At 41.3% G+C, this 26,668-nt stretch overlaps 1 protein-coding gene across 12 annotated transcripts in view; it reads left to right on the forward strand.

Annotated features, from left to right (window-relative positions):
* Nucleotides 1–26,668, forward strand: part of clasp2 (cytoplasmic linker associated protein 2) — a 139,867-nt gene that overhangs the window by 51,859 nt on the left and 61,340 nt on the right. For all 12 annotated transcript variants that reach the window (XM_080441464.1, XM_080441469.1, XM_080441470.1 and 9 more), the window contains one exon: nt 25,193–25,324. In XM_080441464.1, coding sequence (XP_080297590.1) covers nt 25,193–25,324 — 132 coding nt within the window. The remainder of the gene's footprint in view (nt 1–25,192; nt 25,325–26,668) is intronic.

Below are 26,668 nucleotides of genomic sequence, written 5' to 3' on the forward strand. Positions count from 1 at the left end.
GGTGTCTGTCACTGAGGCTGGGGCGTCAGGCCGCTGTCTGTCTGTCTGTCCCTCCCAGCCTGGTCACATGCAGCCCAGAGGGACAGGGGGGGGGCAGTGTAGATTTTGACAGCAGATTTTTGGGCGGTGTAGCCGACCCTATAAGTGGGGTTGGGACACCTCATTGGTACACATTTGCGGTACTGTGATTGGCTCATTAGTTCACCCCTAGCTGTACTGTGATTGGCTGACTCTATTGGCTGACTCTATCCAGCACTGTGATTGGCTAGCGAGACACGTGATGACATTAATAACCTATAAATAGGACTATGCACTTAAAGGGATACTCCACTTTCAAATAAAATAAACATTTAAAAAATATATAAAAAATAAATGAAAAAAGTAATGGAAAAATCACGGCCCCCTCACGCATTAGAGTGTCCTACTAATGTGTGAGGGGGCCGTGATTTTGCCATAACTTCTTTCATTTTTTTAAAATATTTTTTTAAATGTTTATTTTATTTGAAAGTGAAGTATCCCTTTAAGTGAGCTTCCATCACTGTGATGACCACAGTTTTAGTCATATTTTAGTCATCTAAAATGTTTTAATTTTTGTCTAGTTTTTGTCGACTAAATATATGTATCTTGGCGGTGCCTTGATGGCGTCGTGATGGCTGATTTTACACTTGGTTGCATGCTGAAAATAGCCGATCTACAAGCTCACAACGTGTCGCAGCGCGACCCGTTGTGAACTTGTAGATCTGCTATTTTCAGAGCGCAACACCCGAGCGCAACCAAACTTCTACTGGATCTCTTCTCCATTAGTCACTCCCTAACATTTTGGTCTTTATATGTTGCCTTTTTTTTTTAAGTTTTCGTCAGTGAAAAAAGGTAGTCGACGGGACATTTTTCGTCATAGTTTTAGTCGACAAAATCAACACTGCAGGAGGGGAATAGTCTCAGTGATGGAGTCTCCTCTTGGCCAGGGAGCAGAGGGATGGAGCTGTGGGAGGATGGTGGTTGTTTGTTTAACTCTCTGCTTGCCAATGTTGACATGTTGTCAACGTGATGACGCCTTCGGGATGTGCAAGAGGAGAACGCCACACACTGGGTCCCGTCCTCTGTGGTCGTATATGATGTAGCCGGAAAACGCCTAGAAATGAGTTATTCAGGGGTTGTATCGGTATGCAATGTTGTCTGTGATGTGTTGGGTGGATTACTCCAGGGGCCTTGGAAATGCTGTTAACTCTATAACTGCCAAAGACGTTTATAAACGTCTTTGAGAAATTAGCTGTTGCCTGCCAAAGACGTTTAAAAACGTCCTGAAAAAAAAAAAAAAAATTCAAAAAAAATTTTTTTCTAAAAAGATTCTCTAATTATTTAGTATTGACACCTTTTCGATATTCCAAACGAATAAGGAGATAACAATTTCCAAAGATTTGCTGCTCCATCCACTTCAATGTTAAAATTGAAACGGACAAACAATTCACAATGTTTTTTGGTTTGAAACTACTGGTTTTGAGCTATTTTCAAACATCAAACAACACATGATAACAAGGTCAAATTGACCTCGTTGACATTTGTGAAACCACACCTGAATCTCATCTGTGATTAGAAATTTTCTGGGGATCAATCATACTTGAGAAAAATGTTTTGTGGCTATGCGAAAAGGTACCAAAATCGGTCAAAACCCTGGCAGAGGCTACAGACTGTTCTGAAAAAACTCTGGCAGGGTAAGAGTTAACTGTATTTATCGTTCGATCAAGGTGAACTGTAATAATTAGATAGATGATAGATAATTCACTTTGTTAATCCCCAATGGGGAATTAAAACTAAATCATATTACAGGCAACAAAACAGATACATTTAAAAAAAAGGTCAGTTATGACAGTATTCAAAGACTAGAATTCTATCCCCTAAATCCCCTAAATAACAGAGCCAGGTCCCCTGATGAATAGGAGTCCAGCTATGCTCAAGTGTTCAGATATATTCTAGTGTCCTGGCCAAGGCAGATTCATTGTAGACAATCGGTTTTGAATGGGGGGGACAATTTTTTTTTAATCAACAGCTCAAAACAGTCGTAACGTTTCAGTTGGCTATTTTCTAAAGAACAGAACTCGACCTCCAAACTGTAGCACCGGGAACTACAGTACTGTCGTAGGCTCAGCAAATTTGTATTTAGTTTTAGTCTGTCTTTTGAATAAAATTCCATTTAGTTTTAGCCATATTTTAGTCATCTGATTTTTATTTTTTTTTGTCTAGTTTTAGTCACTAAAGTGTATTTTGGCGGTGCCTTGATGCCGTCGTAATGGCTGATTTTACACTTGGTTGCATGCTGAAAATAGCAGATCTGTATTTTAGTTCTACTGGATCTCTTCTCCACTCGTCCCTCACTAACATTTTAGTCTAGTTTTTATTTGTTGACGAAATTGTCATAGTTTTAGTCGACGAAGTCAATACTGAAGTAGGCTCAGCTTGGAACCTGTCTAGGCGTTTATAGGGAGAGAGGCCATGAGAGTGCAGGTTTTATCACTGATGATCAGGTTAGGTGAGTTCAGATGTGACATAGATCTCACATGGATGGGTAAACATTTATTTACGGTCCACTGGGTATTTTCTGGGTGTAAAATGGCTCACAAACTGTAATACACCAGTGAATAGCAGACAGAGTCAAAAGTACCCTATAGGAAGCTGTAGGTGTGTGTATATGAACTATGGACTGCGATTATTGTGAAAAAATATCGCACAACACCTCACAGTGCGAGGCGTTGTGAGCTTGTAGTTCGGCTATCTTCACAATATGTATCTGTGGAACCGAGTCAAACTAAATGTAATGCCTACAATTCCAAGTGCTTGTCAGGGTGGGGGGTCCCCAGTTCAGATATGATTATTTTGGTGGTCACGGCTTTGAAAAGTTTGAGAACCCTTGCACTGTGTGTGGATCCTACTAACATCTGATCTGACCCCGAACTTTACTGAATAAGAAGCCTTGTAATGGAGGAGACAACTTGTGGACATGCTGACATAACTTTGTTTCTTGTCCTCTGCTACTGGTTACTGCCGGTGTTGCCATATTTTGTGAGAGAAATAAGCAAACCAGGTCTAGGAAAGCAAGCCCAAAGGAACTTCTTAGGCCACATGAGCACTTTAAACCTATTATGCATCGGATATTTGAAAATCGTTGTGAGCTTGTAGATCTGCTATTTTCAAAAACTCTTGAAATAAAATGTGGAATATTTTTTTGCAGTAAAGTCAATTTTGAATTGATTGTCAGACCTCACTGTACCATGTAAGGTGTTGGGTTTACATTGATGAATCAGGGTCGCCGGGTCCATGTTTTGCTCACATGTTCCAACCCCTTCCTTTCCCCTCAGTGGTCCCATACTAATCCATACCGATCGGACGGGTTTCATTCAAAATGACTCGTTTGGGTTCAGGGTTTCTGCTCATAAAATGTCTTCTTTCATACCATAGGAGGAGGTATTATTACATTTTGTGATGTTTCTCAATGGTCCTAAAGATCTGCTTCTTCACTAGTAATAGTACTAGTGTAGTAGAAGACCTGATTAGACATGAGCAGCGATAGACCTGGGGTGTTTTTCATACAAACACAACAATGACCAGAAACACCACACCATCCACAAAGATACACACGCACACGCACACACACACACACACACACACACACACACACACACACACACACACACACACACACACACACACACACACACACAAGTGAACATACAGTAGATGAAACGCACTCTCTCTCGTCATCTCTTCAAATTTTGAGACGCTCCTGGCATTTTGTTGTAAAGGCTGGTGGCAGCTGTTGCTGTGAAAAGAGGGGTTGAGAGAGAGAGAGAGAGAGAGAGAGGGAGGGAGGGGGTTAGTGAGAGGGGAGGAAGAGATGGCGAGAGCGAAGAAGAGGAAGCTAGCTAGCTGAAAGAGATCTAGCTGTAGCCGGGACACAGAGCTGTGCCTGTCACTGCCTCTCCCTGATTCAGCGTGACAGAGAGAGACACACACACACACACACACACACACACACACACACACACACACACACACACACACACACACACACACACACACACACACACACACACACACACACACACACACACACACACACACACACACAGAACAAGTGAGAGAGAGACACACAGAGAGAGAGCACAGAGCAGGGGTGAAAGAGTGGAAACGGAGAGCTAGTTTCTTCTACCCATAGCGCACTATTACCATGGTGGTCGCTGGGGATGACGGAGATGGTAAGTGTGTGTGTGTGTGTGTGTGTGTGTGTGTGTGTGTGTGTGTGCGCGTGTGTGTGTGCAATCTCATATGTATGTGAAGGCTCGCTGCCAAACAAACTTTGTTTGCTAGGCATGTCAGCGTATGTCTTTAGGATGAAGTCAGCTTAAAACTCCAATAGCTTTCACCCTGAGTGCAGTGCTTTCACTCAGATATACGGTAGATTGCTGTGTGTGTGTGTGTGTGTGTGTGTGAGAGAGAGTGAGTGAGATTGTTCTGGGGGTCCTAAGATGTCTGCAGTGTGTTGTTGTGCCTGTGGCCTGTATGTGTTTCTGTTTACTGTAACGGAGGCTTATTTTCTGTCAGGTTGTCCATCAGCAGTGTCTGAGTCTCTGGATTCATTCAGTTTGTCTCAGAAGCTTTGTGGAAATGACTGTTGATCTTGGTCGTCAGGTCAGGTGTGTGTGTGTGTGTGTGTGTGTGTGTGTGTGTGTGTGTGTGTGTGTACTACTAGGTAGAACAACACTGTCTATGGGGACTGAGGCTTTAGGGGTGAAACACATGTACTAAATACATGTAACCATTTCACTAAATGGCTACATTTTTACACTTAAGTGAGGATTTTACTGGAATGGATGGATCGATGGATGGAGAGAGAGATAGATGGATAGAGATGTATATACTGTATATATATAGATACAGTAGATAGAGAGATAAATACATACATTAGTTAGATAGATAGATACAATAGATAGATGCAAGTTAGATAGAGAGATAGATAGAGAGATAGATAGATAGATACAATAGTTAGATAGAGAGATAGATAGATAGATAGATGCAATAGTTAGATAGATAGAGAGAGAGATAGAGAGATAGATGGATACAATAGATAGATAGATAGATAGATAGATAAATAGATGGGCTGTTGGTCCAATTTGTGTGTGACAGAAATTAAAGCATGTCAGTCGGTGCCTCTGGCGCCTTGCTCCGTTCTGACTTCATGTTATTTGGACCCTAACCCTGAAATGAGTAGCATGCACATAGGCTAAACACACACACACACACACACACACACACACACACACATACACACACACACACACACACACAGATTTGCATAGCTTCCCAGAGATATTTGGTGAATTGCGAACTGGCCATCAGTGGCATAATTCATTGCTTGCATAGCAGTGCGATGTATACTCTGTGTGTGTGCGCGCGCGCGCGCACACACACACACACACGCTCAGACGCTCACACACACGCTCAGACACTCACTCAGACATGCTCATTCTGCTCCAGTGCATCTCCAGCTCTGCAAAAGGAAAAGCGTGACCCCGTTTCCAGGCTAGGCTGGTTGCCATAGTGAAGCTTTTCGTTTGAATATGATGGTTTATCCCACCGTCCCTCAACCTGGAATCTTGAGTGTGTGTGTGTGTGTGTGTGTGTGTGTGTGTGTGTGTGTGTGCGCTGCTAAGGAGCTCATTTTCCCAGAGCTATGGTGGAAGTGGAGCAGTCTGTTTTCTATTAGAGAAACCCCTAACTTATTATCTCTGTCCCTCTCTCTCTCTCTCTCTCTCTCTGGTGTTTGTTGGATGGTTGACAGTAAAGCATCTGTTCTCTCTCCTCTGTAAAATTTCTGACCCCCTATTGTGTTTTATTTCTTTGAAATAATGTGTCATTGGTGACCCACAAACCCCAGAGACAGACTGTAGGAAAGCTGAGAGACAGACAGCCTAGGAGAGACAGACAGTGTTGGAGAGACAGACAATAAGAAAGCTGAGAGACAGACAGGAAAGCTGAGAGACAGACAGTGTTAGAGAGACAGACAATAAGAAAGCTGAGAGGGAGACAGTGTAGGAGAGACAGACAGTATGAAAGCTGAGAGGGAGACAGTGTAGGAGAGACAGACAGTAGGAAAGCTGAGAGGGAGACAGTGTAGGAGAGACAGACAGTAGGAAAGCTGATAGGGAGACAGTGTAGGAGAGACAGACAGTAGGAAAGCTGAGAGGGAGACAGCGTAGGAGAGACAGACAGTAGGAAAGCTGAGAGGGAGACAGCATAGGAGTGACAGACAGTAGGAAAGCTGAGAGGGAGACAGTGTAGGAGAGACAGACAGTATGAAAGCTGAGAGGGAGACAGCGTAGGAGAGACAGACAGTATGAAAGCTGAGAGGGAGACAGCGTAGGAGAGACAGACAGTATGAAAGCTGAGAGGGAGACAGCGTAGGAGAGACAGACAGTATGAAAGCTGAGAGGGAAACAGTGTAGGAGAGACAGACAGTATGAAAGCTGAGAGGGAGACAGTGTAGGAGAGACAGACAGTATGAAAGCTGAGAGGGAGACAGTGTAGGAGAGACAGACAGTATGAAAGCTGAGAGGGAGACAGCGTAGGAGAGACAGACAGTATGAAAGCTGAGAGGGAGACAGTGTAGGAGAGACAGACAGTATGAAAGCTGAGAGGGAGACAGTGTAGGAGAGACAGACAGTAGGAAAGCTGAGAGGGAGACAGCGTAGGAGAGACAGACGGTATGAAAGCTGAGAGGGAGACAGCGTAGGAGAGACAGACAGTATGAAAGCTGAGAGGGAGACAGTGTAGGAGAGACAGACAGTATGAAAGCTGAGAGGGAGACAGTGTAGGAGAGACAGACAGTATGAAAGCTGAGAGGGAGACAGCGTAGGAGAGACAGACAGTAGGAAAGCTGAGAGGGAGACAGTGTAGGAGAGACAGACAGTATGAAAGCTGAGAGGGAGACAGCGTAGGAGAGACAGACAGTAGGAAAGCTGAGAGGGAGACAGTGTAGGAGAGACAGACAGTAGGAAAGCTGAGAGACAGACAGCGTAGGAGAGACAGACAGTAGGAAAGCTGAGAGGGAGACAGCGTAGGAGAGACAGACAGTATGAAAGCTGAGAGGGAGACAGCGTAGGAGAGACAGACAGTAGGAAAGCTGAGAGGGAGACAGCGTAGGAGAGACAGACAGTAGGAAAGCTGAGAGGGAGACAGTGTAGGAGAGACAGACAGTATGAAAGCTGAGAGGGAGACAGTGTAGGAGAGACAGACAGTAGGAAAGCTGAGAGGGAGACAGTGTAGGAGAGACAGACAGTATGAAAGCTGAGAGGGAGACAGTGTAGGAGAGACAGACAGTAGGAAAGCTGAGAGGGAGACAGTGTAGGAGAGACAGACAGTAGGAAAGCTGAGAGGGAGACAGTGTAGGAGAGACAGACAGTATGAAAGCTGAGAGGGAGACAGTGTAGGAGAGAGACAGACAGTAGGAAAGCTGAGAGGGAGACAGCGTAGGAGAGACAGACAGTATGAAAGCTGAGAGGGAAACAGTGTAGGAGAGACAGACAGTATGAAAGCTGAGAGGGAGACAGTGTAGGAGAGACAGACGGTATGAAAGCTGAGAGGGAGACAGTGTAGGAGAGACAGACGGTATGAAAGCTGAGAGGGAGACAGTGTAGGAGAGACAGACAGTATGAAAGCTGAGAGGGAGACAGTGTAGGAAAGGGAGAAACAGGAGACTCTGGTGGGATTTGATGAAGTGAAGTGAGCGGTGATGAGCACATAACATTAACGTAGTGGTAAATATGACATATTATGTCATATTTACCACTACGTTAATGTCTAGGGCACTGGTTCTCAAACGTTCATGTGAAGGACCCCCAACATGATACATATTTGGCTGCGGACCCACATCTCGTATTTTGTGACAGTGACCCCCAAAAAGCAAAGATTTGAGTTATAAATGTCCGCGTTAAAAATATATATAAAAGGTTTGCTCAAATTTTCACGATTTTTCAAAAATAGCAGATCTACAAGCTCAATCCATGAGCTTGTAAATCTGCCATTTTTGAATAGACAAAGTATAAAAAGTTAAAGGAGAATACCGGACAAATTAAGTGTTGTCTTTGATGTCTCGTTACTCACCGACCGACGTGAAAAGTGGCGTTCTTTTTTTCCATTGATTCCCGTGTCGTCATTTTTTAAACCCCCTCCGTTGTCAGAATGGGAGCGCGTGGGTTAGGGAGATTCGTCTATTATAACCGAGGCAAAGTTGTTTTTCTCTCTACTGCTAGTCATTGTGGAGTCTCATAATAGTCAAACATGCGTTGAAATTTCCTGCGAGGCCACCGTTAATGGCGAACGATTTAACACTGGATGCTTGTTTCTTTCCAGAACCTGGCAACTCGTGTTGCCAGGTTCTGGAAACAAGCAACCAGTGTTAACTCGTGTGTAAAAAAAAGAACGCCACTTTTCACGTCGGTCGGTGAGTAACGAGACATCAAAGACAACACTTAATTTGTCCGGTATTCTCCTTTAAAGTGGTTAAAATTATTGTGATGCTATTTTAACTCATTTTACTGGGGACCCCCTGGTACCCCCCCAAGGACCCCTGGGGGTCCGGGGAGTAGACATTAATGTATCTGTTTTAACTGAACTTCCACAACTCTCATTTGACTTTTCTCACAGCATCACTTACATACACTGAGTCCAAACCGGCCCCAACGAGAAATGTTTAGGGTTACGTACAAATACCTGCTTCAGAATCAATCTGTCGTTTAAACTTGTTTGTTTGATGAATCGGTGTCATTAATTCAAGCCAAACCATAACGTATTAACTGATTGACTGCCAATCACGTAGATCTACGCGAACCTATTTAAAGCCGCCACGTGCCAATCGCGTAGATCTACGTGAACTGATTTTTTTATTTTTTATTTCTTCCAATTTGACCCAAAGACCAAGGAGATATGATTTGTAGAAGATCTAGACTCCTATCCACTTCCTTGTTAATTTAAAACTTAAAAATTCTGTATCTCGGCTCCTGAGTACATTTTTGTTTTTCAATGAAAAATCTCTGGCACTGGCTAAAAAAATATGAAAATACCTCTGGCAGTTAACTCTTTCAGTGCCACAATACGTCAAATACGTCATGAGGCCTGACGCCCCGTGTGCCACAATACGTCAAATACGTCATGAAAAAAAAAAAAAAAAGAACTAAAAATATATATATATATATATATATTTTTTTGAACATGTTCAGAACCCAAGATATGATGATTTGAAGATTTGCTGCTCCATTCACTTCTTGTTTAACTTTTTACTGAAAAAGGCTGTATCTCGGCTCCTAAGCACTTTATAACAAATACATTTTGGTTGTGGCACTCAGAACCAAAATTACATAAATAAGCATGGCACTGAAAGAGTTAATGGGTTAAAATAGAAAATAATGGTAAATGCTCCTCAGAAGTTACAGTATCTGGAACCCAAACAGACATCTTGAAATGGCTTAAAATGTGTATTCAATTATTTTTCACCCCTTTTTCTCACCAATTTAGTCGCTATGCCAATTCATTCCTCTCCACACACATTTCTGTGTTGTCACTGCTGTTGTATCCTACTGACTCACATGCCAGTGAGGAGCCTCCACCAGGAGGACGTAGAGCCTTCATCCTACTCCTCCCGCCCAACACTCCCCGCTGACAGGTGCCCCCCCCCACCCCGTAGGAGTACATGTAATGACAAATATCCCCCTCCTCCCTGTCCGGCTTCCCTCCTCCGAACACGGGCCAATTGTGTTCGTGTATAGACGCTCGACAAAGCCGGATGCACCACAGTGGATTCGAACCCACAACCTCCGTGGTGGTGGGTTTATCTTTATCTTTTTTATTTAGATTTATTCAGATTTATCTTTTTTTATTTAGATTTATTCAGATTTATCTTTTTTTATTTAGATTTATTCAGATTTATCTTTTTCCAGTTTATTTCTCAGCCCGCCTCCACCCAGACAGTCACATGGCCGTGTACACGCCTTCACATACAAAACATGTAACTTTATACATGTACCGCCGTGGCTTCTAGCAGATCACCGAGCGCACACACACACACACACACACACACACACACACACACACACACACACACACACACACACACACACACACACACACACACACACACACACACACACACACACACGTGACGGGTGGCAGGGTGTGTACAGAGGGCCCTCTGTGTGTGTGTGTGTGTGTGTGTGTGTGTGTGTGTGTGTGTGTGTGTGTGTGTGTGTGTGTGTGTGTGTGTGTGGGGATTGGGTTCATATAGCAGTGCTTATGACATTAGCTGTTCCCCTGCTGCCAGCTGATATGATGTCATCATGTCACCACTGAACAACAGGCAGCACAGCAGCGTCGTTCTTCAAGCTTCCCCTGACCTCAGAGCACCCTGCTATAGCACAGTGGTGGAGAAAAGTGCTATTTTTTTTCTACTTAAGTAAAAGTATCAATACTGCAATGCAGACATATACTCTGTTACAAGTAAAAGTCAGAAATTCAAAAATGTACTTGAGTAAAAGTACAAAAGTATTGGTATCAAAATGTACCAAAAGTAGTTTATCTAAATTTGAAAACTTGTGAAACATTCTGCACATCACTGAAGATGTGTCCAGATTAGGCATCAGTAGATGTATGTACACAGTACTCATTATGCAGAATGTTTTAAAATTTTGAAAATAGCAGATCTACAAGCTCACAATGCGACGCATCGCGACGCAAGCTTGTAGATCGGCAAATCGCCGAAATGTATATAGGGGCTGAAGTGGTTACTGTATGTTACTGTATGTTAAGTAACTAAAGTTTTCAAAGAATTGTAGTGGAGTAAAAGTACAATATTTGTAAAGTGAAAATACCTAAACATTTTACTTAAGTACTGTACTTGAGTAAATGTACTTAGTAACTTTCCACCATTGCACACACACACATACACACTCATGCACGTACGCATGCATGCATACACACACACACATGTACACACATAAACACGACTCTGGTCATTAAGGAAATCATGACTTGGAGATTCTTTTGAGGGGTTTTATTTATCTAGAATTCAGCATTTACTGTATATAGAACTGGGTTTCAGTTCTGTTTAACCACATTTTTCACGCGCACACACACACACACACACACACACACACACACACACACACACACACACACACACACACACACACACACACACACACACACACACACACACATGCCCCTCTGGTACTTAAGGAAGTCATGACTTGGGGAGATTTTTGGGGGGGATTTATTTAGCTAGAATTAGTGTTTTTCTATAACATTCAATGTAGAATTGTGTTTCAGTTCTGTTTAACAACATTTAACAACTATTTTGGGGCGAAACATTTTGGTGTAGAGGGAAAAAAGGAGGACGACCAACTATAGACCCCTGTGGGTCAAAGAACTATATAGGGTTTAAGTGTCATCATCAAGATTTTAGTTGTTTTTATTCATTACATCTCATATACTGGTACACAAGAGTAAAGTTCTTTGGTTTTGGCTCCTCGACATTGTAGCAACAATGAAAAATTAAGGAACAACAATATTTAGCCATCTTGTTCAAATCAGTTCAGTCAGTCTAGTGAGTGAATGACAATGGCTGAAGGAGTGACTCAACCAGAGCCCCAGACATGACCCAGTAGAACCCAGAACACCTTGGAACAGCACAGCAGTCAAACACCTTGAAGATACAGTTAGAAACCTTGCTACAGCAGTCTTACAAGAGTCTAAAACTTTGATGCTTCAATCAAAAACCTAGATTAAACCAGTGGTGTAAAGTAACTACAATTTTGAGGAACTTTTACTTTACTGGAGTATTTCCAATTTTCAGTACTTTTACTTCTACTCCACTACATCTCAGAGGCAAATATTGTACTTTTACTCCACTACAATTATTTGAAAACTTAAGTTACTATTTACTTTGCGGATTATTTTATTATTACATTGTAAAACGTACATTAACAGCTATTTGAAAATAGCCCATCTGCTATTTTCAAACATTTTAGTACTTTTACTTTTGGTACTTTAAGTACATTTTGATACCAATACTTTTGTACTTTTGAATTCCAGACTTTTACTTGTAACAGAGTACATCTACATTGCAGTATTGATACTTTTACTTAAATAAAACATGCGAGTACTTTTTCCACCACTGGATGCAACAGTCAGAAACCTACAGCGCAAAAAAAAGCCTTGATACAAGGTGTTGACACAGAAGCTATGGTTTGACAGAAAATGGTCAATGCTGCCCTCCTATGGCCACAGGATGAAACAGGCACACTCTTAATTCCTTTGTGTCTGTGTGTGAGTGTATTAGTAGTCTGTGTCTGTGTCTGTGTGTGTGTGTGTGTGTGTGTGTGTGTGTGTGTGTGTGTGTGTGTGTGTGCGTGTGTGTGTGTGTGTGTGTATTAGTTGTCTGTGTGTGTGTGTGTGTGTGTGTGTGTGTGTGTGTGTGTGTGTGTGTGTGTGTGCATGCATGTGTTTGCAACAGAGATGGTGACACAGCATAGCATAGCATGTCACTCATACTGTAACATGCTAATACGATTAGCATGTTTGGATTATATTAATGCTCCTGCCTGGGATTATTACCACACGGATTACAAATCAGGGAAGCTGTTTGCTCTCACGTGTGTGTGTGTGTGTGTGTGTGTGTGTGTGTGTGTGTGTGTGTGATTAATATGTGAGGCCCAGGTTTCTCCACAGCTATAGTAGAACTTGAGAAACAGACACATAAAGGACAGTTTTCCTCATGACACAAATTGATTGTTTTTCAAAATGATTTTTAGAAGCAGACTTACATACAATTTAGGAAAAGATTCCGGTTAGGATTAGACATTTTTAGGCTAGGTTTAAGGGTTAGAATTGGGAGTAATGCATGATTTATACTTAGTTGCACGCCAGTATCGCGCACAGAGCATAGTGGATCTGCATGCTACATGTAGATCTGCTATTTTCAGCTTTAGGGATAAAATATTATTGGGACATTTCGTAAAAGTGGAATTCATAAAATTAACGTCCTGAAACGTTTGATGTCCTCAAGTCATGGATTAACTCATTCAGTGCCACTGGCCAAAATTCATTGTAAAAAAGTGCCATTCAGTGCCACAGCCAAAATTAATTGTAAAAAAAAAAAGTGCTTAGGAGCCGAGATACAGCCTTTTTCAGTAAGAAGTTAAACAAGAAGTGAATGGAGCAGAACATTTTCAAATCGTCATATCTTGGGTTCTGAACATTTTTTCTCCCTTTTTTTTCTTTTTTGACGTTTTAGACGTCCAGTGGCACAGGGCTTATTACAACGGACGTTTTAGACGTCCAGTGGCACTGAATGAGTTAAAGTTCTCAGTCGCCACGACTGATTTCAGTCATTTGGATTCCATAGAAGCCAGCATGTCTTCTATGGAAGCATGTTGCGCAGCTAAAATAGCCGATCTACAAGCTCTCTATAGATGGGTTTCCCGTTTGTAAACATGAGGGGATGATGCGCGCGCAGTGGAGGGAAGAGCCTGTAGAGGGCGCTATTACCCGCAGCATCTCTGGTCATTGTACATTGATAAAATAAATGGTCTTCACCGGGTTTAATGAAAGTAGATTAAATGATGCAGTTTGTAATATCTTCTTTACTCAATAAAAATGATTTGTCGGAAGTTGGATCTGTTTGTATATAATAGCAGCATTATGCCTATTATGCCTATAATAGCAGCATTATGCCTATCTAAATCCCGAAAATAACAATAGAGTGAATGGCACTTCCGGGTCGTTCTACCTCCCGCATGCGCAGATTGCACACTCTGCTCTGTGATGACGTCGCGCGGAAACCCATCTATGCGTCACAGACGCATTGAGAGCTTGTAGATCGGCTATTCGATCGGTTATTTTCTTTAACGATTAGAGCAGGGGGTTTCAACCTTTTTCAAGCCAAGGACCCCCATATTGTTATACATTTGGCTGCGGACCACCACTTGAAAATGTTTTGTGCCAGGGACCGCCAAAAAGCAAAGACATCAGTTAATTTTTGCTTTAAAAAAATAGATATGGGCACTTTTTCAAGGTTTTTCAAAAATAGCAGATCTACAAGCTCATAGCGCGGCACTCGGTGCCGCGCTATGAGCTTGAATATCTGCTATTTTTGAATAGCCAAAGCTAAGTGGTTAAAAATGATTGTGACGCTTATGTTAACTAATTTCGCTGGGGACCCCCTGCTACTCCCTCAAGGACCACTGGTTGAAAACCACTGGATTAGAGCATTTGAAGTGGTCAAACTAGCAATATGTTTAGAAGCTTTTCCCATGGGGGATATTTAATAAAAGCAAAGGTTTAAAGCCTCTATCTGTGATTTTTTTCACCTGGTTGGCAACAACACTGTTTAACACATTGAATTATAGGACAAAAAAACATTTTTGTTGTTTTGTCTCAAGTATAGTAATACAAACGTGTGTGTGTGTGTGTGTGTGTGTGTGTGTGTGTGTGTGTAATATCATTGCATTGTGATCAGGTTCATTTCAGTGGGTTGCTATCTTCCTCTCCTCCTCCTGTCTCCTCCATGGAGACGGGATGGCGTTTCCATAGCAACACAGTGTGATGCATGGCAGGGGCTGTGTGTGTGTGTGTGTGTAGCTTATCACGTTTCATGTGTGTCGGCGGTGATGCAACACAACACACTGACACCACAATAAATCATCACAGTGAGTCAATGGATAGAAATCACACTGTTGATGCAATTGAATAGTGTGTGCGTGTGCGTGTGCGTGTGCGTGTGTGTGTGTGTGTGTGTGTGTGTGTATCTTTTCTGTACGCTACTGTTCCCCCGAGGGTCCAATCTAGTCTCTATAGGTCACCATGGCAACAGGCTGCTCCAAATGAATGACCCCCCCACACACACACACACACAAACTAAAGTCCTCAGTGTTAAAGGCAGGGCAACACATAATTTTAAATGCTGGATATATTCAAATAATGTGAAAAACACCCTGCACTTATGTTATAATGTGGCATCATTCCCTTCACACGCACAATACATATGTTTAATAAATGTTGGAGAAAAAAGAACAGCTCCATCTGGCCCCGCCCCCCAACATTCAGTTGTGATGTCACGAGGGGAGGAAGCCCCACCCTGGTAAACTCACCTATAAACAAATACAAGGACATTAATAATTTCACCTTTTTACAGTACAGAGGCTTCCAGAGCATTGCAAATATTATATATTGTAGCTGTCGTGCAAGAAACCTCTTATCTCCATAATTTTAACTTTTTGTGTTTTTTAATTAGTGCCCTACTTGATCATACTACAGCGTCACACAAAAAGCATCAACAGTAGCAGATCCACAAGCTCAAAGCGCACCACAAAGCGACGTGTTTCAAGCTTGTAGATCTGCTACTTGATGCTTTTCAATTTGAATCCTGAAAAGTAACAGTTTTGGACATATGAGGTTTTAACCAGACAGAGACGTCATATCGTTTTGAATTCTAGACATTTCACACTTCCTCCACTCGTGATGTCATCACAGTGCAGTTCCACTCTGCTACCTGTAGGGGTCACCTTGGTGTTGTCCATTATCTGTTGTCCTGCGTCCTCCATTATCCATTTGTAACTCATTGTGGGGTCCGGGGACCCCCAGGGGTCCTTGGCGGGGTACCAGGGGGTCCCCAGTAAAATTGGTTAATAAAGCGTCACAATAATTGTAACCCCTTTATCCATATTTTACACTTTGGCTATTCAAAAATAGCAGATATACAAGCTCATAGCGCCGCACAGATCTGCTGTTGTGGCACAAATGTGTCCAAATCTTTGAATATGTATTCCTTAGAGCAAACATTTGTTACTCAAATCTATGCTTCTGGGGGTCCCTGGAACAACATATTTTGAGATGCGGGGACAAATAGATATAATTTTGGGTGGTTATAAAAAAGTTTGAGAGCCACTGCTGTACATGATATGCTATGGACGTTAGTTAAGGAATGATAAAAACGGGCATTGTACATGGGATTCTCTGTGCATCTGTGGTGTCATGGCCGTGTCTCTCACACACACACACACACACACACACACACACACACACACACACACACACACACACACAGACCTCAATGCTCTCCATAGTTTCTCCTGACCAGAGAGAAGCTCTTCAGTGGCTCCCCGCGAGGTTCCCAGTTCGATCCCGGGCTCCCCCAGAGCTAGTGTCGAAGTGGGGTCCTTGGGCAAGACGCTGAACCCTACATTACCTCCAATGAGTCGGTCGGCGCTAGCTTGCCACCATCGGTGTGTGAATGTGGGAAAAGTGTGGACGCTGGCGTCGACTGTTAGCCGCTTCACCTCCTCCCAATGTATGAATGAATGAACCATTGTGGAGCGCTTTGAGTACTTGGGTAGAAAAGGGCTATAAAAAAGCAATTCATTATTATTATTATTATTATTTATGTTCACATGAATGAATGAAAGTCGTAAACAGGCCTGTTAAGCCGGCTATTAGATTTAACAACGTGGCGTGAACTCCTCTGACTCCACTCCCGCAGGTAAATGAGTCATTTCAGTTATATTAGGGCTGTAGTCGTGGACACATTCAATAACATTTCCTCCATCTTTTAATTTTCATTGAGTGAAATCACACTGGTGAATATATATAACATGGGTGAAAGGGGAAGCGTCCGAGAGATGCACAGGCCATCATTTGGGTGACTAATATTCTCCCTTACACACAGTAAAATCCTGAGTTGTTAATTTAACATCCAGGAACCAAATGGACCCGTAACCATTTGTACACTCTCAGACTTACAAATTGAAAAATAACACTGCTTTTTACTGTGTACTTATTGTATTGAGTATTATTACTCATATATCACGTGTTTACATTTGCAGTGTTACATACATACAGTACATCCATCTAGCCTCAACTAGAACATTACTCTGGTTATTGAAATGTTCATCAAAACACTTTTCTGTTTTTTCTAAATCAGGATAAGCAAGAACGATTTGACAAAAAAATAACAGAAGAACTGCCATCTTTATCGGGCTGATAAAGATGGCAGTTCTTCTGTTATTTTTTGGTCAAATCGTTCGATTCATTTGAGAGTATTAACACATTGGCTGCCAAAGACGCATATCTGCGTTCTAATTAATTTCTCGCCTGGCTGCCAAAGACGCAGATCTGCGTTCGTTTTTTTCTTGTTTTTTGACCCAAAGACCAAGGAGATATGATTTATCGAAGATTTAAACTCCTATCCACTTCCTTGTTAACTTAAAATGAAAAATCTCTGGCAGTCTACAGCAAAAAATCGGAAATAATTCTGGCAGATTAGGTGTTAAATGCCATGTCAGACTTATTTTTGTTCTCTGAACATGCGCAGTTTGTGCGTTTATTTTGTTAGTTTTACTTATAAATGAGCTATTAAAGTATTTCCAGGTCTGTAATGGAGAAAAATGACTTGATTAAAACATGTACACAAGGCTTATTGCAGTAATCACACGAACACTAGGGGCTGCACGATTATGGCTTAAATGATAATCAAGAGCGTTTTGCTTCATTTAGTAATCAGGATTACTAATCACGATCATTGGGAATAATGTTTTTGGGTGGAAAAATATATATTTTTAATGATTTTTGTTGTTCTTTGAAGGTGGATATTTTTTGTCTACTGGTATGTAATGACCTCTGTGATTTATGTTATGAGGCCTCTGTGAGCCCTGATGCCTCTCATCTCCCCAAAGGCTTTTACAATGTTCCGGTTATTAACCCTTACGTAATGGTGAGGAGATGGGGTCAAGGTTTAATGATTGCGTAAAATAAGGATTTATGATTATTTTTCAATGAATTGTGTAAGCGTTTAATCTCATTATTGCCACAACCAGATTATTAGTTCAGAAGATAATGTTACACACGCTAAAGTAAGTAAACATATCAAAAGAAAAAGAAGGTCCAAACAACAGCCTTCGAATCATCTGTTTACTGTGCAAAATTAGCTTACTTTAGCTGATTATTCCCATTAATCATGGTTTTAGTGTAATGTAAAAGCATTTTATAGTAAAGACTATACTCATTATGCCCAACAGTAATTAGTAATTGTCAGTCCTAATGAGTAATTATAATGACTAATTACATATTTTTTGTGTGATCTATTTTGAAATAACTGACATATTTAACCATCAAATTGTTGCGTCTATTATTCAATAAAAGTAACATATTTTAAAAAATGCATGAAGTCACATAATTGAGACATACTACATGTGTTAGTGCTGCACGATTCTTGCTCAAATGAATCACGATTTTCCTCCATAAGAATTGAGATCACGATTCTTACACAATTCTCTTGTAAATATAAAAATATTAAGTTAAAAAAAAATCGTCATAATTTAAAATCGAGATTGCATAGGTGTCTGAATCGAGATCACGATCTTTTTTCGATTAATTGTGCAGCACTAACATGTGTAGTGTGTCATTGGATAATGGGTGTGTGATGTGATGGCTACATTGGGTTTTGGGACAGTCGAGGGGCCCTAGACAGCCTTGGAAGTTTGACCCCTGTGACCTGACCCCTAGGGTCACAGCCATGGAGGTAATGATTGCAGGGCATCAACACATCAATCAGCATTTAAATATGAGGCTGCTATTAAATGATGAGGTCGTACCTCATTAATATTACATGTTATATAATATGAGCTGGGCTATTGTCATGGGCTTTGTGTGTGTGTGTGGGGGGAGGGAGGGAGGGGGGGGGCGCTCAGCTGGTGGGGCGTGGCCTTCCTCCACATGTCCCCTCCTTTGTCACCATCACATCAGCCTTTGTTCTCTGTGTGTGTGTGTGTGTGTGTGTGTGTGTGTGTGTATGTACAGTATGTATGTACTGTGTGTGTGTGTATATGTATGTATGTATGTATGTATGTACAGTGTGTGTGTAATGTGTATATATATAAATATATATATATAATCATAATAAGATTTGCACACATTTTCCAACATTTTTCAAGCTCATAGTGCGGCACTCGGTGCTGTGATATGAGCTTGTAGATCTGCTATTTTTGAATAGCAAAGAAATCTTAGGAAAAGATTCAGGTTGGGGTTAGATTTAGAGGTGAGGGGTTGGGGTTTGATTTAGAGGTTAGGGGTTGGGGTTTGAGTTATAGGCATGATTAATCCTTGTTTAGTAGCCTATCAGTGTCGTGCACTCAAGATATACTGTAGGGATAGGATTAAAAATAGCAAATCATTGTAAAAAAAATCAATTGAAAACACATAATTGGCGTCCTAAAATGTTGATGTCCTCACAAGTATAATACAAACTTGTGTGTGTGTGTGTGTGTGTGTGTGTGTGTGTGTGTGTGTGTGTGTGTGTGTGTGTGTGTGTGTGTGTGTTTCTAGTCTAACCAGGTAAATGAGACATCATGTTGTGACTGTCGGGCAGAAACCTCGTATCTCCATATTTCAACTCTTTAAGTTTTTTCTTAAATGACTGCCCTGCTTCACCATACAAGAGTGTCACACAAAAATAGTTAAAAATAGCTGATCTATGAGTTTTGAGCTTGTTAGATCAGCTATTCTCACTACTTTTTTAAATGCTTATTAAATAATGATAAATAAAAGGAATGCTTTTGAACATACAAGGTTTGTATGTACAGTATATATGCAATGTACTGTATAGTGAGTTAAATGCATTGTTGACGCTGCAAGGTGTTGAAGAGAGTTAGCTGTGTGCGTACATGTGTGCGTTTATGTGTGTGTGTGTGTGTGTGTGTGTGTGTGTGTGTGTGTGTGTGTGTGTGTGTGAGAGCAGCAGTGGTGGAAAAAGTACTATTTTTTTACTTAAGTAAAAGTATCAATACTGCAGTGTATAAATACTTACAACTTACTTACAAGTGAAAGTAATGCATTAAAAATTTACTTGAGTAAAAGTACACAAAGTATTGGTATCAAAATGTACTTCAAGTACCAAAAGTAAAAGTACTCATTGTGCAGAATGTCCCGTTTCACGATTCAAAATGTATAACGATCTTTTATACAAATAGCAATGCGACGCATTGTGAGCTTGTAGATCTGCTATTTTCAAATGACAGAAACGTATATAGGGCTGAAGTGGTTAATGTATGTTTAGTGATAATCTATATCTGCAAAGTAACTAGTAACTAAAGTTTTCAAATAATTGTAGTGGAGTAAAAGTACAATATTTGCCTCTGAGATGTAGTGGAGTAGAAGTAAAAGTACTGAAAATTGGAAATAATAAAGTAAAGTAAAAATACCAAAACATTTTACTTAAGTACAGTCCTTGAGTAAATGTACTTACTTTACACCACTGGTGTGTGAGCAGTCAATGCTAACACGTTTAGGTTAGCTCAGCTGGTCTGTCAGGGGCACAGAAAACCCCTGTTAATATTCCTGTGGTGTCTCTCTCTCACTTTCTGTGTGTGTGTGTGTGTCCCTCACACACACACACACACACACACACACACACGCACACACACACACAGCCTAGCCTCCGCACTGGCTGGTTGCCTATGATGTCATCTCTCCCCTGATTGGCTGCAAGGCTGCTGTGGAGAGGGGATGTAGAATGAAAAAGAGAGAGTGACTGAGCGAGAGAGAGGGAACGAGAGAGAGAGAGAGAGAGAGAAAATGCCGGCAGTAGAAGACGGGGTGAAGAAGGGCTTTACAGGCAGCGGTGAGGGTGCTGTGTGGTGTTGGTGTCACCGCTTCCCCGGCACCAGGCGTGTGTGAAGGTGTGTGTGTGTGTGTGTGACACAGTGTGTGTGTTGGGGTTACGGCTCGGAAGAGAGAGGGAGGGGGGGGGCGCCCCAAAAACACCACGCCCTCCTAGGAGTCATGAGGCGACTCATCTGCCAGCGCATCTGTGACTGTGAGTCCATGGGGTGTGGGCCCAGGGGTGCATGACTGTGTGTGTGTGTGTGTGTGTGTAGGAGATGGTGTGCAGCAGGGTGCTGCTCGTCGATTTCCTTTCCGATACGTACAGTAGAGTTTTGACGAACGTTAACGCATTTAGACCGGGAACGCATCTGTGTGTCATTTTTTAGATTTCTTTGGCTATTCAAAAGCCAAAGAAAAAATGGCAAAAATAGCAGATCTACAAGCTTGTAGCGCGACACCGAGTGCCACGCTACAAGCTTGTAGATCTGCAATTTTTTTCTGCTATTTTCTGCTATCTGCAATTTTTTTCTGCTATTTTAAAACAAATAGCGAATCCTTGAATATATGTCTTTTAAAGCGAACATTTGTAAAATATTTTGTTCCAGGAGCAAAGACTTGAGTTACAAATGTTCGCTTAAAAAAAAAATATATATATATGTGTCCAAAGATTTGCACACATTTTCAACGCTATTTTTGAATCGTCCAAAGAAATCTAAAAATGACACAGATGTGTTCCCGGTCTTAATGGGTTAATGAGGTCTGCTTTTTCATGGCTGCCGTTTTGTGTACAAACACATCTGTGTGTGTGCGTTGACTGTCAGTGCGTTTTGCATGTTGACTCTGCGTTTGCGTGTATGTGTGTGTGTTGGAGATCGTGTGCTGCTCGTCAATTTCCTTCCGATACGTACAGTAGAGTTTTGACGTACATTAGTGAGGTCTGCTTTTTCATGGCTGCTGTGTTGTGTACACACACACACATCTGTGTGCGTTGACTGTCAGTGCGCTTTGCATGTTGACTCTGTGTGTGTGTTAGGTGTATAGGGTGGTGGCTGTGGTGCAGTTCTGCACAATGTACTGTACAGCTGGTTGTCACAGAAACTGGTGTGTAACGGCATTCCTTCCTCGACCAGCGCTTTACAGTACATCTCCACCGTGTGTGTGTGTGTGTGTGTGTGTGTGTGTGCATAGTGCATATTACGCACCTGCACACCTAGCATGTTGTCTTCCACAACAAGTGTCTGTTCTTCATGTAAGACAACGTTGCTAAAGATGCTAAAAGGTTTAATAAGACTGGGAACGCATCTCTGTCATTTTAAGATTCCTTTGGCTATTCAAAAATAGCAGATATACAAGCTTGTAGATCTGCTATTTTTTTTTAAATTTGTGCAAATCTTTTAATAAATATATATATATATATATATATATATATATATATATAATTTTTTTTAATTATTTTTTTAAAGCGAACATTTGTAACTCAAATCTTTGCTTCTGGGGGGTCCCTGGAACAAAACATTTGAGATGGGGGTCCGCGGCCAAATACATAATCTAAAAATGTTTTCTAAATCCTAACAGTATGTTGCCATATCAGTGGTGCTCCAACTTTTCCATGTCAAGGACCCCCCAAAATGATATGTATCTGGCCGCGGACCCCCATCTCAAAATATCTCGTTCCAGGACCCCGACCCCCCCCCCAGAAGCACAGATCGGAGTTCAATTATTTTTGCTTTAAAACCTATATATGTATTCAAAGATTTGCACAACATTTCCCCACTAATTTTCAAAAAATAGCAGATCTACAAGCTCATAGTGCCGCCGTGCTATGAGCTTGTAGATCTGCTATTTTTTAATAGCCAAATAAATGTTCCAGGTTGTAATGGATTAAGCTACAGTAGCCTCAGTCAGTGTCAGACCATGACAATGACTCTCATTCCAATAGCCTCTACAGAGCACTTCTTGCTAGCGTGCAAACTGTCTGTCTGTCACTGGTTGTGTGGGTGGATGTCTTGGTGTGTGTGTGTGTGTGTGTGTGTGTGAGTTTATCGGCGATCTTTGCTGCTGCTCTCCCTTCGTAATGATAATGAATATTGATCCTACTGACCAGCAGCGGTGTAAGGTAACTAAGTACATTTACTCAAGTACTGTACTTAAGTGCAATTTTGAGGTACTTTGACTTTACTGGAGTATTTCCAATTGTCTTTACTTTTACTTCTGCTCCACTACATCTCAGAGGCAAATATTGTACTTTTACTCCACTACAATTATTTGAAAACTTTAGTTACTAGTTACTTTGCAGATATAAATTATTACATTATAAAACACACATTAACCACTTCAGCCCCTACTTTATACATAGGCCATTTGAAAATAGCAGATCTACAAGCTCACAAAGCATCGCATCGCGATGCGTTGTGAGCTTGTAGATCTGCTATTTTCAAACATTTTATCACTTTTACTTTTGGTTCTTCAAGTACATTTTGATACCAATACATAAATAAAATGTAAATTGAATTCCGGACTTTTACTTGTAACAGAGTATTTCTACATTTCAGTATTGATACTTTTACTCTAAGTAAAAAAAATGCTGTACTTTTTCCACCACTGCTGACCAGTGTGTAGACCAGGCTCTTACAGACCTTCGCCTCCTTCCATCTTCTCTCTCCTCTTTCTGTGTGAATTCATCCCTCTTTTTGACCGCCGCTGTTTTGTTTTAGTCTTTTTGGGGGGGGGGGGGCTTTCCACGCCCGAATGCAATGGAATCACTCTTTAGTGTGTTTTATCCACTTTGAAACCTGACATCTCTATTTTGGGCCTGGGCTGACATCATACAGGCACAAAAAAAATATTATAACAAAACAATCTTTACTTGAAGAAATATCAGATCTAAAAGCTCTGAGCTTTTAGATGTGGCTAGATGGGGCTAGACGGGCTATTTTGGCCCTGCGCCACTGTCCTACAACAAACTATAAAATGGTGCTGATTGAAGCAGGGGAATGCAGTGTTGTGCTGTGTGCGTAGAAGTGATAATGCATCAAATTGAATATTGCAGTATCCACACACAGACCCTAGTGCAGCACTAGTGTCTGATCCAATATCATGTATATATCAGGGTCCCCACGGTCATGACATTTCTGGAAATATTTTTAAATTATAAAAAACTTTTTCCAGTCCTGGAAAAGGTTTGGAATTCATCAAGGGTCCTGGAATAATCTTGGGAAAATATTTGGCTATGCATAGTTTTTGGCTATTGATTTTGTTTATAAAAAACGTTTTCCAAAACATGTATATAACACGAAATATGTAAAAAAAAATCGGCGAACAGCCTGCGTGATTGCAGCCTAATGTATACCAGACGTGACAAAAAAGAACAGATCTACAAGCTTACAACATGCTGCAGAGTGTTGCGTAGTCAGTTAAATTTGGTACGAAATTTGGAATGGAATTATACCATTCTATGCTTTATTTTTGCTACACTGCCTGTCTTTAGGCATTGCACATAGGAGTAAGAGACTCCTTTATTGCGCTGAATGACTGTTATTTAGGCCTGGAAATTTGGTTGAATATTCTGGAAAAGTTTTGGAGAAGTTTTGGAAAATCATTGGTAAAAATGTGTGGGAACCCTGATATATGTCTATGTCTTATATATGTTGCTGTCGGAGTCTCTGCATGAAGTTTGTCCATTTGCCAACAGTGTGATTGCAGTCTGACCTACAGTACTGTTACCTTTAAACCCTTCAAGACCGGGAACGCATCTGTGTCATTTTAGATTTCTTTGGCTATTCAAAAATAGCAGATATGAGCTGCAGATCTGCTGTTTTTGAAAACTCTTGAAAATGTGTATACATCTTTGAATGTGTATGTTTTAAAGTAACTCCGATCTGTGCTTCTCGGGGTCCCTGGAACAACATATTTTGAGATGGGGGTCCGTGGCCAAATCCATATAATTTTTGGGGTCCTTGACATGGAAAAGTTGGAGTACCACTGATATAGCAACATAAAAGTTTTTTCAAAAAACCTTTTTTTGTAGAATATATATATTCAAAGATTTGCAAAACAATTCATGATTTTAAAAAAAATAGCAGATCTACAAGCTCATAGCGCGGCACTCTGTGCCGCGTTATGAGCTTGTATATCTGTTATTTTTGCATAGCCAAAGAAACCTAAAGTGACACAGATGAGTTCTCGGATTGAATGGGTTAAAAACAATTGAATTCTGAGGTTTTTTTTACTATTTGAAATAGTTTTGGGGGAAAATTCTGCCAATTGTCCCAAAAGTGACTGAAAAATCTTGCTATTTGTTTCAAAAAGCTTTTATACCCTTTGCCAACATATAACGTTGCAATGTGACGTAGCTTTGTTTTAACACAATGCCGTACCCCCTCCAACTGTACAGATACGTGTAAACGTATGTTTTCTCATGCCAATGAAGCTCCATTGAATCTAATTGAATTGTGTTTTAACAGTGTGGTGTGTGTGTGTGCTTTATCTCTTCCAGACCGTAGCTTTGAGGATGATGACAGTGTGGACAGTGGGAACCGGCCCGCCGCCTTCAAGGTCCCCAAAGTGCCCAAGAAGCCCAGCGAGACCTCGGCCGCCCGCCGGCCCAGTGCCACCGGCAGCAAGCTGGGTAGGCACACACACACACACACACACAATATTTATTTATGTCCACCATTTCGTCGACTAAAACTATGACGAAAAATGTTCGTCGACCACCTTTATTCACTGACGAAAACAACATTTTTCAAACTAAGACTAAATATATTGACAATTTCATCAACAAATAAAAACTAGACTAAAATGTTAGTGAGGGATCTAGTGGAGAAGAGATCCAGTAGAACTAAAAGACAAGTCATTTTATGTTTGGTTGCGCTCGGGTGTAGATCGGCTATTTTCAGCATGCAACCAAGTGTAAAATCAGCCATTACGACCGCCATCAAGGCACCGCCAAAATACATTTTAGTCATCTAAATCAACTGTAGATTTAGTCGACTATAATCTTATGATATTTAGTCGACTAAAACTAGACTAAAAGTAAAACATTTCAGATGACTAAAATATGAAAACTAAATGGAATTTTATTCAAAAGACTGTGACAAAATCTAAATCAAAATTTGCCGTCAAAACAACACTGATGATACAAAGGACATAAACACTGCCAATTCAGTCAGACAATAGGAAAAACAGACAGTTACAAAGTGCCTGGACGGCAGAACATTGTTGCATACGATACAGTTGACATACTGTACCTGTCAGACACAGCAGACATCGATCATGGATAAAGGAAACAACGCCTCCTCCAAATTGAGCGGCAGCCTATAATAGATGATACCAAGCAGTACCTCGCTCACACACACACACACACACACACACCCCCACACACCCCCACACACCCACCCACACACACACACGCACACACGCACACACTCTGATGCACTTGAGTTGAAGAGTTAAAATGAATCACTCACACAGTGGATTTCTGTGGTGAGTACACAGACAAATCTGGAGTGTCCATTCAACTCTGGAGTGTTAACACATTGGGTGCCAGAGGTTTATTAAAATATTATACGTTCAGTGCCTGCTATTCTTCCATCCACTTAACGTTGATACGTTTCGTGCTGTAGAAGCCCCGACGCGGAAGTGCATGTAAACAAAGCGTGCGTGCGAGACGGCGGAGGGTCCCGACTAACGCCTGGAACAATAATATTTCTAACGCGATCCTCCATTGCAGAGTGATCGGCGATCGAAAACGGCTCGCTTCCACCACGTTAAAAAGAAAATGGAGATATTAAGCTTTTAGTCAAGGAGTTAACATTGGAAAGGCCGACCGGAAGGATTTTTGACATGGATCCACATCCGGCCTCTCCTTCTCAGAGACTCCTTGGATGATCCCAAAGTTTCGTTAGAGCGCCCTCACGTGGGCGCCCTCACGTGGGCCCCACGTATAAAAATAAAATTGGGTCAAAAACGG

Source organism: Gymnoscopelus braueri (genome assembly GCF_963280865.1).
Source record: "Gymnoscopelus braueri genome assembly, chromosome: 11".
NCBI lineage: Eukaryota > Metazoa > Chordata > Actinopteri > Myctophiformes > Myctophidae > Gymnoscopelus > Gymnoscopelus braueri.